Source organism: Misgurnus anguillicaudatus, chromosome 15, assembly GCF_027580225.2.
Source record: "Misgurnus anguillicaudatus chromosome 15, ASM2758022v2, whole genome shotgun sequence".
NCBI classification, from domain to species: Eukaryota; Metazoa; Chordata; class Actinopteri; order Cypriniformes; family Cobitidae; genus Misgurnus; species Misgurnus anguillicaudatus.
In genome coordinates, this window is record NC_073351.2 from 30,740,802 (window position 1) to 30,758,940 (window position 18,139).

An 18,139-nucleotide genomic window follows, 5' to 3' on the forward strand; every position below is an offset into this window, starting at 1 on the left:
GCTATAATGTCCTGAGCTAATTATATATTCCCTGCCCTTCCCTAAAACTTTACCCTCACATCATTTTGCATTGCATTTTTGATTCCCATAATGTTGAAATGTTGAGGATATTTGTTCCCCACAGTGTAAGCAAACCCGAGCCTCCCCCTCACACACACACACACAATGTCATAACCTTCTTTCCAATACAAACTCCCACGGTCATATTAACATTGATCTCTCACATGGTAAGGTAACACTGAAGGCTTTCCTGGAGGGCTGGGGGGAGGAGGGTGCTTTGACGTCACCGAGAGAGTGTGTGAGAGAGTGCAGTTGTGTTTTGTGAGTGTGCCCAGTGCTGCACTCGAGTGTGGACCGGTTTGGATACGTTACCGGAGCGATGCTGGCAGAGTAAAAGAATTGTGGGTAATCTGAGGTATGAACAGCAGACATGGAAGGGCTTCTTTCTCCCATGCGCACACGGGTAAGTGAACCGGTTGCCGGGGGATACGGGAAAAATGCTGTGGAGCGAGATGGTGTGCCGGTAAAACGTGGGTCGACACTAGTGTGCCGTTCTGCCTGGAGATGACATTATAATGTTTGAGAGACACAGATTACAAGGTTGTGGTTTTGTTTTAGGGTTTTGTTTGCTGGTGGTCACCCAGTCTGCTGATGTGTTGGACTCATAGCGTGGGCAGTGTGTATTTTCAGTCTCTTGCACAGATGCACAGAGACCGCATGGACACATCTAATGTAGAATTCACAAACATGTAGAGTTAGAAAAGCATACGTGTGTGAATTTGGCTGCAAAATGCAAATACAGAGGGATAGAGGTAGCTTAAAGCCCTGAGGATAAAACGTAAATGAAGTAGAAAAACTGTGTCAGTCGATTATCATTCACAGGAGTATCAAACGTGCAAACAGTCATATTGAATTGATAAAGATTTTCTTTTGAGTTAGAAATCTGAATTCATTCATAGTGACAATCTATCACATCTCATCTACTCTATAAAATCCATCTAGTTTTCATAAATGTGTGTGTTGCAAAGGTGCAAGTGCACAGACAGGTCTTCATAATGTATGTGTGTGCACGTATATTGTATAAGACAGACCTCGCACGGGTATATAAAAATATAATCATACAGGTGATGAAGCCCCTAACCTTTCAGATAACAGGGTGAGGCTTTGAACTTTAATGCATCAATAAATATGTATAGATACAGTATTGGTGTGTGCTTGTGAGAATAATTTGAATGAAGGTTTTACTTGCTTAAAGGAATACACACACATATCTGAAACATATCTTTGCTGTTCTCTAAAGAAACATTAAAATCCACGACACTCATACATATACAATAATATACTTATTGGTAAGTCTGAAAGTAGTGAAATGTTTCAATTTGTTTTTATTATCAGTGCAGTAATCTTTAAATAAATGGTTATTTTTAGTATTTAGTATAGCCCTTTTTTTGTTATAACAACAGCATAAACTTGAACAATGACAGTTTTACATTTATTCGTTCAAGGGTGCTTTTATCCAAAGCAATTAACAAATGGAAAAGCATTGAACATTTTCAGAAGGAGCAGTTTTGTGCTAAAGCTGATGATCCATGTCACAAATATTCCAGAACAAGGAAATCTGATGAGCGAATGGAAATTTGACCTTTTGTACAAAGAGATAACGTGGTCCACGTCACTGATTTGTTTGTATTAGAAGAGTACATGTACAGGATGTTAAATACATCTTATGTTTAAAACACTGTTTATTGCCAGGTTTAAATAATTAAGTTTTTATTGTTATAATAGACTTGTGTTTCCCAGCGGTATATAGATATACTGTGCAATATGTTTAAATACAGTGAATTTGTATATGTTCATTAAAATGCACAAAACATATCATTTATTGAAATAAAAGTATTCATATCTACTATGTCATACAGAACAGGTGGACTCTTATACCTGATGTTCTTTGCAAAATATTAGTCTGGTTTCACAGGCAAGGCTTAGCTTAAGTCAGGACTATGCCTTAGTTAAAGAAAAACACCACCGTTTTTCAATATTTTACTATGTTTTTACTAGGGATGCACCGATAGGATTTTTTTGGGCCGATACCGATTCCGATTTAAACAGACGACTTCTGACCGATGCCGATACCGATATTAAACACTTGTATACAATACTATACAGTTGGTCTATTAGCTAGTTTATTTCTGCATCAAATTATTTTTACTGAACATGGATTGGATCTAATTAACATTCAACTGACCAACATAATAAGAGAGGCACAAATTAAGCTAAAACAAATATAATAAGACAGCACGACAATCTTCAAAGGTGGTTTTTGCTATTCAGCATTTATTTTATTAACAACATCAACTCATTTTTTTACATATAATGGATTTCTTTAGGCAGTTTAATTAATAAACAATCGGTATCTGCCTTTCTCGTGCTATTGCCGATATGCCGATGGTTTCAAATTCATCAAAAATCGGCCGATAAATATTGGTGGCCGATACATCGGTGCATCACTAGTTTTTACCTCAACTTAGGCGAATTAATACATACCTATTTTTTTCAATGCTTGCACTTTTAATCTTTGTACAGCGCGTCATTGTGTTAGCATTTTAGCCTAGCCCCATTCATTCCTATGGCTCCAAACAGGGATGAATTTAGAAGCCACCAAACACTTCCATGTTTTCTCTATTTAAATATGGTTACATGAGTAGTTACACAAGTATGGTGGCACAAAATAAAACTTTTGTTTGGAGCCATAGGAATGAATGGGGCTAGGCCAAATGCCAACACACCCACGACGCGCTATACAAAGATCAAAAGATAGGGCGACCATAGGTACCATTCTTCCCGGACGCGTCCTGCACTCTTAAAACGAATGTGTTAAATTAACACATCTTGTGTCTAGTTAAGGACAACACATCTAGTGTGTTGTCCTTAATTTAACACATCTCTGTGTTATTTTTGGAACAACACACTTTGTGTTGTTTTAACACATCTTGTGATGTCCCTTTTATTTTTTATGAACTCAAATGACACATAATGTGTTAAAAACAACACATAATGTGTTAAATATTTTAACACAAAATAATGTGTTAAAATCAACACATCCTGGATGTGTTAATTTTAACACATTGTCCTGTGCCAAACTATTTAACACATTATGTGTTATTTTTAACACATTATGGGTCATTTCGTGTTGATTTTGAGTTCATATAAATAAAAGGGACAACACAAGATGTTGTTCTAAAAATAGCACAGAGATGTGTTAAATTAAGGACAACACACTAGATGTGTTGTCCTTAACTAGACACAAGATGTGTTAATTTAACACATTTATTTTAAGAGTGTGGCCAGGATTTCAGGTTCGTCTTCCAGAAGTTGTATTTGTCGACCGCATACGCCATGAACTTGAAAAAGGTGGTATTTTCCTTTAAATTAGGATATTTAAAGGAACAGTATGTAAGAAATTTATATCAATTAATCATAAAATGGCCCTGATATGTCACTAGACATTACGAAATCATTTTCATTTCAAATACTTATAACACTGACAACAGTGGTATGGTCAGGATATTGTCCTTTAAAAAGTGGAGTTGCAGCCCTCAACTGATGTTTATGTTGTCATTTTGTGTATTGGCCACCAGTTGTGTGATTGCAGTACCAGTTTTAGCCACAAGTTTTGTGATTGCAATACCAGTTTTGGCCACAATCCTACATACTGTTCCTTTAAGTCACTTTTATAAAAATGACTTAGAAAAAACATTACTGGTGTGCATCTTGAGACAAAACACTGGCACTGATATATTTTAAGATATGTCAGGGCAAGTTATTGACAGCTCAAACATTTATTTTAGTCTGGGGCTAAAACCGGGCCATAGAGTTCATATACATTTTAAGCTTATGTTATGTGTGTGTTTAAATCAGGCTAACAGATTGCCAGCACAGCAGGATATTTGATCTACTTCCTAATATAAACCATTTCAAACTGTGTGGCTTTGGGAAAATTTCATTTTTTAATTACAAACACACACACATTCATTTATAAAAGTGCTACTGACTGGCCATCACAAATTGTGCACAAAGTGTGTATGCATGTGTGTAGGCAGATCCACCACTGTATGATGATGCTGAGACAGCAATTGTCACCCTAAGCCCAGCCAGGCATAGAAAAACCAGTGATAGAGAGTAAGAGAAAAAGAGAGCGAGTGAGTAAGATAATGAGATGTCAGCACATTTGTGACCCGTCACGGAAACCAGGGACACAAGTCGACAGCACAACTTTCAAGAAAATGAGAAACAAAGTTTTTTTTTTTCAAAATTTGTGATTTTCGTTTTATTGCAGAATCTGTTAGTTGAGATCACGAAGAAGCCTCTCCATGTTTGAGATAGCAGTTTATGTATATTTAAAAGCGTACATTTTGCGGTTAAAATAGGCTTGTTTTCCGGAGATTCTAGCGTGCAGCGGGGGGCGTCATTGTCTGTGTGTATTTACATACTGTATAAGCTTGTGTTTTCACCTCCGCCCCCAAAGGGAACAGCGTGACTACTGAATAAGGATAGTTCACCCAAAACTGAAAATAATGTCATTAATGACTTACCATTATGTCGTTCTAAACTCGGAAGACCTCCGTTCATCTTCGGAACACAGTTTAAGATGTTTTAACATTAGATTTAGTCCGAGAGCTTTCTGTCTCCTCCATTGAAAATCTATGTACGGTTTCCATGTCCAGAAAGGTAATAAAAACATCCTCAAAGTAGTCCATGTGACATCAGTGGGTCAGTAAAATTGTGTTGATGCATCGAAAATACAGGTTGGTCCAAGAATAGCAAGAATTACGACTTTATTCAGCATTGTCTTCTCTTCCGGCTAGAGCGTGAAGTCACGTGACTGTAGTGACGTGGCTGCTCTGTCCTTAGACATGTTTGCTGAGTTTTATTTTATTTTTTTTTTCAAACTTATAGCGTGCGTCTCCCCAGACTGTAAATGAAGCTCGGGCGCACAAAACAAAAGAAATATAAAAGAAGCTGGGGCGGAACAAATAACAGTCAACCGCATATACGTCAGCCGCGTCACTGACTTTATGGGGCGCCGCAGTCGGATGACGTCAAAGTACCGCGAGAGCTCTTTAAGAAATCTTACGGAGTAGTTTAATTTCGACTCGCTCTCGCGGTACTTTGACGTCATGCGACTGCGGCGCCCCATAAAGTCAGTGACGCGGCTGACGTATATGCGGTTGACTGTTATTTGTTCCGCCCCAGCTTCTTTTATATTTCTTTTGTTTTGTGCGCCCGAGCTTCATTTACAGTCTGGGGAGACATAAAGTCAGTGATGCGGCTGACTGTTATTTGTCCAAACACACAGAAGTTACACAGAGATCGTTGTATTCTTTATATAATTGGCTACATGTTTTGTCTATCAATATTTTCCATGAAGTCATTGGCTGATGGAGGAACGAGCGAGCGATTGGTAACATCTCTTAAGGACTTCACGTTTTCGACAGTGCTGTTTTTGGATTATCTATTTTAAATACAAACTTTGAAGGCGGGTTCATGTGTTTAACGGAACGTAAATACCGGAGTGTAATCTGATATACCCTTACATGTTACGATGTAAATAGTCCTCAGATTGTATATTATATTGTATTACCAGAAGTTTATGCGAAATAGACTATATATCTATATTTCACGGATTATACGCATTTGTGGACAAAAATCATTGGATGATTCACACATCTGAAACAGACTGGATTCGACTTGTGATCCCCGCAAAGGTAACGTTAAAAGTCCTGTTTATTTTAGCATTTTGTCATTCGAACTTCTGTAATAAAAATACTACATATGATGGTAGAACCTCTGTATCTCAAAACGGCTTTACAGGGGGTATGGCTTAGCTAAATGAGATGTAAATGAGCCCTATTGTCTCTTCAGCCAGGGAAAAGGGAAAGTGTTAACTTTTTTCTTTCTCAAATTTCTCAGCATTCTCTTTCTTGAATGTGTTACATTCAAATGGCCACAACTTCTCCAAATCTTATCAGATTTCCATGTGTTACACATCGTTGGAAAGCTTAGAATCTGCACTTTCAGAATCTATGAATAACTCAAAATGCCCCAGATCCGACTTGTGTCCCTACTTTCCGTGACTGGTCACATTTGTCTGATATGAGCAAGCGACACTACATTATTTTCTTGATGTTCTCTGTAGTGATACTATTTAGGGTTTGGAGGCACACATTCATTCATACTGTACTGTCACTACCATACTGTATAAATCATAACATCTCACTTACATTTATGCATTTGATTGATGCATTTATCCAAAGCGACTTACAGGGGATGCATTGCATTCAGGGGATGCATTTTGTCATTATGTGTGGTCCATGGGATTGAACCTATGGCCTGCATTGCTAATGCAATGGTAAACCAGTTCAGCTACAGGATTATAGCTCATTTGCACAGCCAGATTGTTTTTGCATTAATCCTTAAATTCCCAATAAATTATACATTTCTGATCTGCTGAACATAAATAATGTGTCATTTTTTCTGTTTCTGTGTTTCACCCGCTCCTTAATGTGTGAATGTAGGCCAGTAGATCAAACTTGACACAATAATACCCTCATGAGGAACTCTGTATACTAACCTACACACAGACAGTATGTGTGAAAGCTCTAATAGACGTGTTGGAGAACAGATAAGGTGATTTCAATCAGTTCTTCCATTAGACTCAGAGTAGATCAATGAGCAGATGTTATCTTGGATTACATGTCAGAAGCTATTGAAGGAAGCCTGGGGAGTATGTGTGTGTGATTGTGTATGCATGCGTGTAATAAGACTTGCGGGATGTGTGAGGAGATTTAGGATTCGGTTCACATCTTTACCTGTTATTTGTTGAGTGCAGGATTTAAGAAATAAAATGCTAAACACTATACACATTTTTGGGATGTTATCAGGGGTATTCCAATTGCACATCATAGAAGACAATAATTGCGTATGTTTAACGCACATTTGAACATGAAAACATTCTGTCTAATTCACAACATGAATTTGTTCCTATACCTGTTCATACTTTAGTTGAATTTGTGTTCCGAATAAGCGGATGCCTGTACTAGGTTGGTAATTTGCATAATACATGCCCAAACCAGCTCCACAGACATTTTTGAGCAGTTTGCCACTAAAGCAAAAAGCTAAAAAATAGGGGAAGAAAAAAAAGTAATCCATGATCTGATATTTATTTTTTTGCTTTAAGTTTTGCTTTGCATTTTCAATTTGATTTGGAGCCAGGGGGACTATGGCCATGCTCATAAAGCCAGTTTGTGTCTAGGCAAGGATGCAGTATGATCCAGCTGAAAGAGGGTGTTTTTATGACCCTTTAAAGAAACGGTAAAGCCAAATAGTAAAGGAATGCGGTTTTAGTGAATAATTTTAAAGGTGCCAAAGAATGCATTGAAATAACAAGTTAAATTGTTCTCTGATATCTAATGTATGTGGCTTTATTAAAGGTCCCATTCTTTCTGTGTTTTTAAAGCTTTGATTGTGTTTATAGTGTGCAATATAACATGTGTTGATGTTTCATGTGTAAAAAACGCAGTATTTTTCACACAATTTACTTATATGTATAGCGCTGTTTTCACTGTCCTAAAAACGGCTGATGCCTTCTTTGTTCTATGAAGTCCCTCCTTCAGAAATACATAACGAGTTTTGATTGTTTAGTTTGTTTAGTGTGTTGTGATTCGATAGCAGCTTAGCTTCCCGTTAGCTTAGCTGGCGACTGGCGTTTTCCTGTGGGCAGAGTTTAGTCAAAAAACTGTTCGAGTAATGTCATTAAAGCAGGAAGTAGAGGGCATGTTGTCCATACCCATAGATATATACACTAGATGTCACCTTAGGGCTCTGAGCATGCATCAAAACCGCCGCCATCTAAGAACAGTGGTCTTGTTATAGGAAGTAGCTAGGTAAAGCTGCTATCTTCACCTGTACTTCGAATTCATGTACGATGCCGGACTTTTGTGCTGTGTATGGATGTTAGGGCTACTAGCACTATGCATTACAGTTAGAAAAAGTAAATTTTCATAAAATCAACACGTTTATTTTTTCCTGGACTAAATGCGAAATACATGTCTGACTGTTGAAACGAACGAAAAGAAAACCAAGAAAATCGCGTTCATGACGATTTATGGTGATTTTATTTCTGTTACACCATTGCCTACAATGACAGTGATGCTGGGTTCCCCTGTTTCAAGATGGCCGCTCTAGTTGACGCATTCGGTCCAATGAACTGCCGTAGCCAAGGCGACATCTAGTGTACATTTCTATGGTCCATAACGGCCGTTCGCTGTAGGCTTTGAAAGGCGAATTCTGTTAAAGAAAATATATCGCCTGGCCGTGTACTTTGAGCTTTATTATTGTACAGGTATTATTTATGATTTATAGCAACATTACACACTAACTAGGGTTTACAAAATGGGATCAGGAAGAATGTGACCTTTTAAGTGCAAAAATTATCCAGAGAAAGTTTTATGCTGCGTTTACACTAGCCGCAGTAGAGGCATCAAGGGAGAGTGAAGTCAATGTAAAGACGCATTTATGCTCGTCTGGATGTCTCGTGGCGCGAATGACGCGAATTCAGCGTTGCAGTAAGAAACGAGTTGAAAAATCGGAACTTTGGTGGAAAATCGTACCGCGTTAACTAATCAGGAGCTTGCTTTTGTAGTGACGTGATTACGCAGAAGCCCCTCCCATGAAGCAAATTTCCATGTGAATGTCTTGAATGACTAGAATTTCACACGCGGCTTTCACGTGTGAATGAAGGGAGAAAACTCAAAATGTTCAAGCGTCCAACTACGTGCGAATAGCTCATTTTTGCCGCCTCTACCGTGTTTGGTGTGAATCCAGCCTTACATGTCCATTTACAACCCTAAGAACTGGTCTATTATTACATTATTTGAAAGGGTCATGAATAATAATGTTGAGCTCTGCTCTGATTGGCTGTTTCACAGAGAAGCTCCTTTAGTAGCTCTGTGTGTGTGTAAACAGACCTTATGTTTGAGCCTTTATCAGATGAAGCATTATATAGCATTAACTAGCATATAGGGCTTAACTCAGCAGACGCAACTTGTTTTTAGCATTGAACAACACTGAAATGAATGTGTAATTTAATGTTGGGGGGTGTACATCTCAACTGTAAAGTAACAGTTGGTGTTATGTTGAGATTGGCCTGTTTTCCACCAGTCTTTTGCATGCACGAGGTTTACATTAGAAGGAGGAAACAATCGTGTTTGTATTATTCATCTATCATTTACCTATCATTATTCAGCACACAAGTCATGTGGACTACATTTATTGTAGTCTATTTATGTTTTTTGTCATTTGAAGCCTCTGAATCCCTGGTCTGTCATTGTATTTAAAATTGCAACATACAGTAAATATCCTACTTAACATTTCCTTTTGTGTTTAATCTGCATCACTATATGTTTTGAAAAATAAAACACACTGAAAATAAATGAGGCCATGTCCGGCCAAACAAATATGGCATCATATGGTTTATAGAGAATATTTATCAGATTGTGTATAATTGCAAGTCTGGCACACACGGTGTGTGTGTGCGTGTGTGTGTGTGTGTGTGTGTGTGTGTGTGTGTGTGTCTGGTAAAGAGTGTTACAGCTGACCATGTTAATATTACCAGATGGACCCATTAAGAGAGATAACCCCAAAGCAAAGCCCAAAGAGAGAGACCGACAAAGAGAGCGAGGGGTTTGGGCCAAAGACTGCAGACTCTCTACTCTCTGGCAGTCTCTCTGTCCGTCTGCCTCTCTGTATCCTCTCATCGTTTTTCTCTCATCTCTGTTAATTATAAGACCAACAGCTGGCGTGATATTGCAGGTCATAGAGGAGAGCAGTGGCCAAAACCTCGACATGAGTCAGGGAACAGCTGATTAAATTACTCAACCAAATATTGAAAATTACCTCCATCTTTCTCTCTCTCTCGGTTCTCCTGGAAATGAGCAAACTATTGGAGCGTAACTGGCAGGTGCTGTCCATGTTGGTAGCAGGGCTGCAGACTCCATCTCCCAGCTGTCTTTGGTGCAGTGATGAATCTGTGATGTGACGGGTCTTCGTGATGATGGGTCAGAGATCAGCTTGTTTACAGACAGTTAATGAGGAAGTGATTATCTGGGTGATGTGATAGGAGAAATTGCTTGAGTCTGATGCAGAGTGATCCATTAATGTGTATTTACTTGGACTTCTTTTGATGATCTTAAAGTCTTTAAAAAGAGATTGATTTACAAAGCGAAATTGTATAATATACAGTAATCATTTTGTTATGCTTCCGGCTTAGAACAAGAAAAACTGTGTTTGAGAGAGGGAGTGGAATGGGAAAGTGTGATGGTGGGAACAGAAGATGGAGAGAGGAGAGACACACAGAGGTCATGACCTCTCTGCCAGTTTCACTTAGCAGAGATGCCTTTGTGTTCATTCTAATGAGCCATTAATAAATTATGAAATTTCTCCTGCTTCTCCTTTCTGTGGCTCCAGTCTACTGCTCTCGTCTCTGCTGCTTCTTTCCACTCTGCTGCTGATCTCTGCTCTTCTCTCTGTTTTCCTTTCCATTTTCTTTTCTGCTCACTTCACTGCTTCCTCCCTTCTATCCTCTCTGCTATCCTCTGCTTTCCTCTCTGCTATCCTCCGCTTTCCTCTCTTCTATCCTCCCTGTTGCTGTTCTCTATTCTCCTGTCTGCTCTCTTCTGTTTTCCTCTTCGTTCTTCGCTCTGCTCTTCTTTCTGTTTTCCTCTCATTCTCTTCTCTGCTCTACTCTCTGTTTTCCTATCCATTCTCCTCTCTGCTCTCCTGTCTGTTTTCCTCTCCATTCTCTTCTCTGCTCCCTGCTCCCTGTTCTCTGTTTTCCTCTCCGTTATTCTCTCTGTTTTACTCTCCATTCTTTACTTTGTTCTCTTCTCTGTTTTCCTCTTCATTCTCCTCTCTGCTCTCCTCTCTGTTTTCCTCTCCGTTTTACTCTCGATTCTTTACTTAGTTCCCTTCTCTGTTTTCCTCTCCGTTCTTCGCTCTGCTCTCCTCTCCGTTATTCTCTCTGTTTAACTCTCGATTCTTTACTTTGTTCTCTTCTGTTTTCCTCTCCGTTCTTCGCTCTGCTCTCCTCTCTGTTTTCCTCTCCGTTATTCACTTTGTTCTCTTCTCTGTTTTCCTCTACATTCTCCACTCTGCTCTCCTCTCTGTTTTCCTCTCCGTTATTCTCTCTGTTTTACTCTCGATTCTTTACTTTGTTCTCTTCTGTTTTCCTCTCCGTTTTCCTCTTTGCTCTCCTCTCTGTTTTCCTCTCCGTTATTCACTTTGTTCTCTTCTCGGTTTTCCTCTACATTCTCCTCTCTCCTATTCTCTCAGTTTTCCTCTCTGTTCTTTACTTTGTTCTCTTCTGTTTTCCTCTCCATTCTCCTCTCTGTTTTCCTCTCCGTTATTCACTTTGTTCTCTTCTCTGTTTTCCTCTACATTCTCCTCTCTGCTATTCTCTCAGTTTTCCTCTCTGTTCTTTACTTTGTTCTCTTCTGTTTTCCTCTCCGTTCTCCTCTTTGCTCTCCTCTCTGTTTTCCTCTCCATTCTCCTCTCTGCTCTCCTCTCTGTTTTCCTCTCCGTTATTCACTTTGTTCTCCTCTCTGTTTTCCTCCCCGTTATACGCTCTGCACTCCTCTCTGGTTACCTCTCAAATCTCCTCTCTGCACACCTCTCTGTTTTCCCCTCTTTTCTGCTCTCTGCTCTCCTCTCTGTTTTCCTCCCCATTCTCCTCTCCTCTCTGTTTTCCTCTCCGTTATTCTCTCCGCTCTTTACTTTGTTCTCTTCTGTTTTCCTCTCCGTTCTTCGCTCTGCTCTCCTCTCTGTTTTCCTCTTCATTCTCCTCTCTGCTCTCCTCTCTGTTTTCCTCTCCGTTATTCACTTTGTTTTCATCTCGGTTTTCCTCTCCGTTCTTCGCTCTGCTCTCTTCTCTGCTCTCCTCTCTGTTTTCCTCTTTATTCTCCTCTCTGCTCTCCTCTCTGTTTTTCCTATTTGTTCTCTTCTCTGCTTTCCTCTCTGCTTTCCTCTCTGTTTTCCTCTCTGTTCTCCTCTCTGCTCTCCTCTCTGTTTTCCTCTCCATTCTCCTCTCTGCCTTCCTCTCTGTTTCCCTCTCCTCTCTGCTCTCCTCTCTGTTTTTCCTCTCAGTTCTCCTCTCTGTTTTTCTCTCTCCTCTTTGTTTTCCTTTCAGTTCTCCTCTCTGCTCTCCTCTCTTTTTCCTTTCCATTCTCCTCTCTGCTTTCCTTTCTGTTATTCTCTCTGCTCTGCTCTCCTCTCTGTTTTCATCCCTGTTCTCTTCTGATTTTTTCCTGTTTCCCTATTCATTCTCCTCTCTGCTTTCCTCTCTATTTTACTCTCTATTCTCATTTCTGCTCTCCACTCTACTGTCATCTCTGTTTTTATCTTCGTCCTCTCTCACCTTTTCTCTGCTCTCCGCTCTGTTTTCCTCTCCATCTCCTCTCTGCTGTCTTCGCTGTTTTCTTCTCTGTTCTCAACTGTTCTCCTTACTGTTTTCTACTTCATTTTCCTCTCTGCTTTCTCCTCTTTTTTCCCTCTTCACTTTCCTCTTAGCTTTTCTTTCTGCTGCTGCCCTTTCTGCTTTCCTCTCCACTCTCCCCTCCAGTGTGACAGTAATTACATTAATAATCAGGCACACATTCCTCCACACAGATTGTTGCTTCCAGGCCAGAATCCTGATTGAAACATAGAATCAGAGCAATTTGCCCCACATGTCTGAGTTACGTTTCAAGTCACCTAAAAGGAGAGGGCTGGCGGGAGTTCAGGGAGCAGACCCTGCACTCCCTGTGTGCATTTGTGTACAAATTAGGTGCACACTAATAGGCCAGAGGCTCCTTCCTTGGTTCTATTAGGACTCCTGTGATCTTCCTCATCAAGCAAGAGACCTGCAGCACTTCACCAGCATTTCTATCCGTAGCCCTGTGACTCCAGCAGTTGTCATAGAAACAGCAAGCAGGCTGATGGGCTGCCATCATCATCATCTGATCTACAATTTTGCTCAGCGGGTTGATGATTTAAGGGCCGTGTTGCGGCGGATGCCACTCATTTAATCATACATTCAACACGATACGCGTGTATGTGTGTGTCTCAGTGACATCACCATCTCTTCATGAGTCTGATGGCTGCATCTGACATTTCATGCATTTCTATTTGAGCGCGTTTTAAATATATAGATATTTTAACAGCAGAGTAACGTGTCAGTGCTGATGGGTTGCTCCATCAGCCACACGGCAGTGCTGACGACCTCTGAAAAGGCCATTAGTAAAAGCATTTCATCATTCAAACTGCTTATCAACGCACACACACCTCATCTGAACAGTTTTCCCTGTGCCTTGATTAGAAGTGCAGGATTCAGGCAGTGTCAGGACCTCCAAAATACTGCTCATTTATCATCAGAATAGCTCTTGGTGTTTCACGTGCATACACACAATATGCAGTCCTCCTCTCTTACTCACCTTCTGCTGTACTCAGTGGATCTTCATTTTGCTGGTTAGTGTGAAGTGTTTTGATTTATGAATATAAGATTCGAGGGTCTGCCAAGGGTCAGCCGTAAGGGACAAAGCTGATTTGCCGTATGTAAGTTGGCCGAGGTGGCTGATGGTTTAAACAATTTAATACCTCAGTGATGGGCTATATCTTTGCTTGTGCCATTTTGAATATGCATCATATTATCTGAGCATGATATGTGATCAACTTTATGAAAACCTTTGATGATCAGTAGATTAAAACGTTAGCCTGGGTTTCACAGACAGGGTCATATTTTGCCATTTTTTGACAAGTGTCATGCACATAAAACTATTATCATAACTTTGCTAGGCATGGGCCAGTAGATTCTGGCGGTATGATAACTTTTAGCAAAAATACCACGGTTTTACAGTGTTGCGGTATTGCCATTGCAACACTAAAATTTGTTGTTTTCAAATGCCAGGTGAAAATAAAGCCTTTAATTATAATATGTTTTCAAAAAAGATATTTATATATATTTGTATAAACATAGCTCATTTTAGTGGTTTAAAACCTCGGTATACTTTGAAGCTGGTAACCGGCCCATGCCTATGTGCAACTGTAGTAGGGATGCTTGCCTAATCAATCACCATTACTAAAAGCATTTCTTAATGTAGTGTGTTGTGCTTGATTGCTTCCTTCAAATATTTCACATTTATATTCCAAAATATTAGTATGACTTTAATGTGCTATGAAATGTCTTCTGAGAGAAGGCTCTGATGTTTCTCCTTCCTAATGGCGTATTTTCATTTCAGTTCAGTGTAATAAATAAGAAAAATTTCTCTCCTGTGTATGCATGGGAAACCAAATTGTAAATTCATTAATATTGCATGTCTGTGTGCATTCCACGTGTTTGTAATGTTCTGCTTGACTGAAGAGATGAGTAATTTAACATTTACCTTTTGTATAGAGAAGAACTCTCATGTTTAAGTACTGTACTGAGAAACACATTCATTTATTATGCCCCAAAGAGCTGCATTGTGTGTTTATTTATTCACACGTTTAACAAGGTGCGTCTACAGTTTTGACATCGCTAATCTGATATGAGTAATTACATATAGTGTTGGGAAATACTCTAGAAAAAGATTTGTTCTGCTAATGGAATTGATAGGATGAAATGCATTATGTTTAGATTTTAAATCTTTAACAGTTAAACATTTAGCCATAATCTCTGTTAAGGATTTACCCAAAATCCAAATCTAATGCTGCATTTTTTTATAAATTTTTTTTTCAGGACAACATAAGGACAAACCCAACTGTGGTTTTAATTTACATGAATAATATTCATAGTTTCCCAAACGTATTAAATATTTACATTTCAGAAAATGTTTTTTGAAAATGAGAATTGTGGGATGCACATCCAGGGCACGAAGCTCCTGTTTCACCACATCCCAAAATGCTCTATTGGGTTGATATCTGGTGACTGTGGGGGCCATTTTAGTACAGTGAACTCATTGTCATAATCAAGAAACCAATTTGAAATGATTCGAGCTTTGTGACATGGTGCATTATCCTGCTGTAAGTAGCCATCAGAGGATGGTCATAAAGGGATGGACATGGTCAGAAAAAATACTAAGGTAGGCCGTGGCATTTAAACGATGCCCAATTGGCACTAAGGGGCCTAAAGTGTGCCAAGAAAGCATCCCCCACATCATTACACCACCAGCCTGCACAGTGGTAACAAGACATGATGGATCCATGTTCTCATTCTGTTTACGCCCAATTCTGACTCTACCATCTGAATGTCTCAACAGAATCGAGACTTATCAGACCAGGCAACATTTTTCCAGTCTTCAACTGTCCAATTTTGGTGAGCTCATGCAAATTCTAGCCTCTTTTTATTTTGTAGTGGAGATGAGTGGTACCCGTTGGGGTCTTCAGCTGTTGTAGACCATCCGCCTAAAGGTTGTCTGTGTTGTGGCTTCACAAATGCTTTGCTGCATACCTCGGTTGTAACGAGTGGTTATTTTAGTTAAAGTTGCTCTTCTATCAGCTTGAATCAGTCGGCCCATTCTCCTCTGACCTCTAGCATCACCTTTTGCTATGAATAGGGGACAATGCAACACTCAATATGGCCGCACTCGTGGCGGAAGTCCCATCTTTAAGTTAAAAGAACCAATCATCGATCAATAAAGACAAATGGTTTTCTGGGGGAGGGGCTTGGCAACCTGTGCGTATGCGTAGCTAAAACAACCTTAAAGTTTTTAGTGCAGTTTGAGCTTAAGAAACAAATGATATGGTACAGTTGATGTCAGGTTTAATTGTTGGTCAGAAATAGGTTGTTTAATTGATTTTAACGTGTGATTTTAGAGGTATCTGTGTTTCCTATTCAAGTTGATATGACTTTAATCTGGAATATCTGAAATAACTACCCAAGGTGTTGCAAACATGGCAGTGTAGTGGCACCAATTCCCTAAAGGGGCGGTCACATACACTTTTCCATTCATATGCATGCGAATGCATCAGACCAAAAACGCATGCTAGTGCACAGATATTTTGCTGCATACCAAAGTTCAAGTTGTTCAAGTGGAATTCATATTATGTGGAGATATGTGACCAGTAGAAAACCGGTACGTCACAGCGTGACCTTTTTCTCTTTTGAAAAGCAAAGATGGATGAAGCCAAAGAACTTAAAAACTAATTTGCAGTAACATTTTAAAAATATCCAAAGGTACTTTGATTTTACCCAACCATGAGTTGGATCAACCCAGCATTTTTAAATTGTGTGTGTGTATGTGCGTGTGCGTGCTTGTGTGTGGTTCCCTTATCTGGCGAATACAAGAAAGGTCTTTAAAGCACTGTGGCCATTAGCTTGACTAAAAGAGGACAGCTAAAACCTCTTTTTTTCTCTTTCAATTTTCTCTATCTCTCTCTCTTTGTTTCCTATATAGCAGTCAGGGGTCTCTCTAAAGACCATACAGATACATTTAGCCTATAATTCTGTTTAATGAGAGTGACCCACATTTAGCAACTTGAGAAATCAAGTGCATCTATTCTTGTTGTGTGCCTCTGTGTGTTCGTATGTCCCTGAGAGCACTACCACTCATATCTTCATGAATGTATCCCTCTATTTTAAGGACCAAAAGAAGAAAACAACATGCACACACACACACACACACACACACACACACACACACACACACATACAGTTTTATACATCCTGACATCAGAGGTCCAAGACACACACTCACTCCAACACAAACATCCGTGCTGACCTATTTTTTAAAAGAAAGGGTTTTTATCTTTGACAATAAAAATGTCAGACATTAAAGAAGCATAAGCTTATTGATCTGTCCTAAATCACTTCAAACCCCCGTAAAACCAAATGTTAAAGTCTCTGGGTTTGGATAACCTGCCTTTTCCAGCTTAACCTACATAGCATCCCATAGGAAATGTGTTATTGCGCAGATGTTGCTTGATAACTTAGAAGACCTAAACAATATTTTTGGTAAATGTTTGGCTACACATTAATGCTACGTACACACCAAACGTGGCGCTCTAGATTACTCGCCAGGATGAAATTTTGTGTCATGGGAATTTTTCGCTCGAGTTGAATATTTTCAACTTGGACGAAGATGCGTTTGAGGCGAATAGCGCGTGTTTTCGCGGCAAACACGCCCCCCATACCGCGTCATTTGCATCATCCCACGCAGGACGCGTCTGATCGCGTCTTTGCATTGACTTTGTATGTAATCTACTCGTGCATATCGTTGAACTCGCGTCTGGTGTGAACCCACAGAAATGCTGCGTACACAACAAACGCGGGACATGGCGTTACTCGCTTTAGATTAATTGCGGGATTTAACTTTGTGTAATGGGAATTTTTTCGCAGAAGTTGAATATTTTCAACTTGGGTGAAGATGCGTTTGAGGCGAATAGCGCATGTTTTCGTGGCAAACGCGCCGCCCATACCGTGTCATTCGCTTTGCCCCACCTGAGGATGCAACTGATCGCGTCTTTGCATTGTCTTTGTATGTAATCTACTCGCGCAAATCGTTGAACTCGCGTCTGGTGTGAACCCACAGTAATGCTGCGTACACAACAAACGCGGGACATTGCGTTACTCGCTTTAGATTAATCGCGGGATTTAACTTTGTGTAATGGGAATTTTTCGCAGAAGTTGAATATTTTCAACTTGGGTGAAGATGCGTTTGAGGCGAATAGCGCATGTTTTCGTGGCAAACGCGCCGCCCATACCGTGTCATTCGCTTTGCCCCACCTGAGGATGCAACTGATCGCGTCTTTGCATTGTCTTTGTATGTAATCTACTCGCGCAAATCGTTGAACTCGCGCCTGGTGTGAACCCACAGTAATGCTACGTACACACCAAACGCGTGACATCGCGTTACTCGCTTTAGATTAATCGCGGGATTTAACTTTGTGTAATGGGAATTTTTTGCTCAAGTTGAATATTTCAACTTGGCCTAAGACACGTTTCAGGCAAATAGTGCGTGTTTTCTCTGCAAACCCATATAGCGTCATTCGCATTGTCCCAGGTGAGGAAGTATCTGATCACGTCTTTACATTGACTTTGTATGTAATCTACTCGCACAAATCGTTGAACTCG

The 18,139-nt window shown here is 39.8% G+C and overlaps 1 protein-coding gene across 3 annotated transcripts in view; it reads left to right on the plus strand.

Annotated features, from left to right (window-relative positions):
* The window catches only part of frmd4a (FERM domain containing 4A), a 210,806-nt gene that overhangs the window by 54,999 nt on the left and 137,668 nt on the right, over positions 1 to 18,139 (plus strand). Inside the window, exon 1 of one of the 3 annotated variants that reach the window (XM_073853766.1) lies at positions 308 to 463. The exons of the other annotated variants lie outside the window; for them this stretch is intronic. Within the exon in view, the coding sequence (XP_073709867.1) occupies positions 431 to 463 (33 nt within the window). The 5' untranslated portion in view covers positions 308 to 430. Of the gene's footprint in view, positions 1 to 307; positions 464 to 18,139 lie in introns of those variants that run through there. 3 annotated transcript variants of the gene reach the window in all.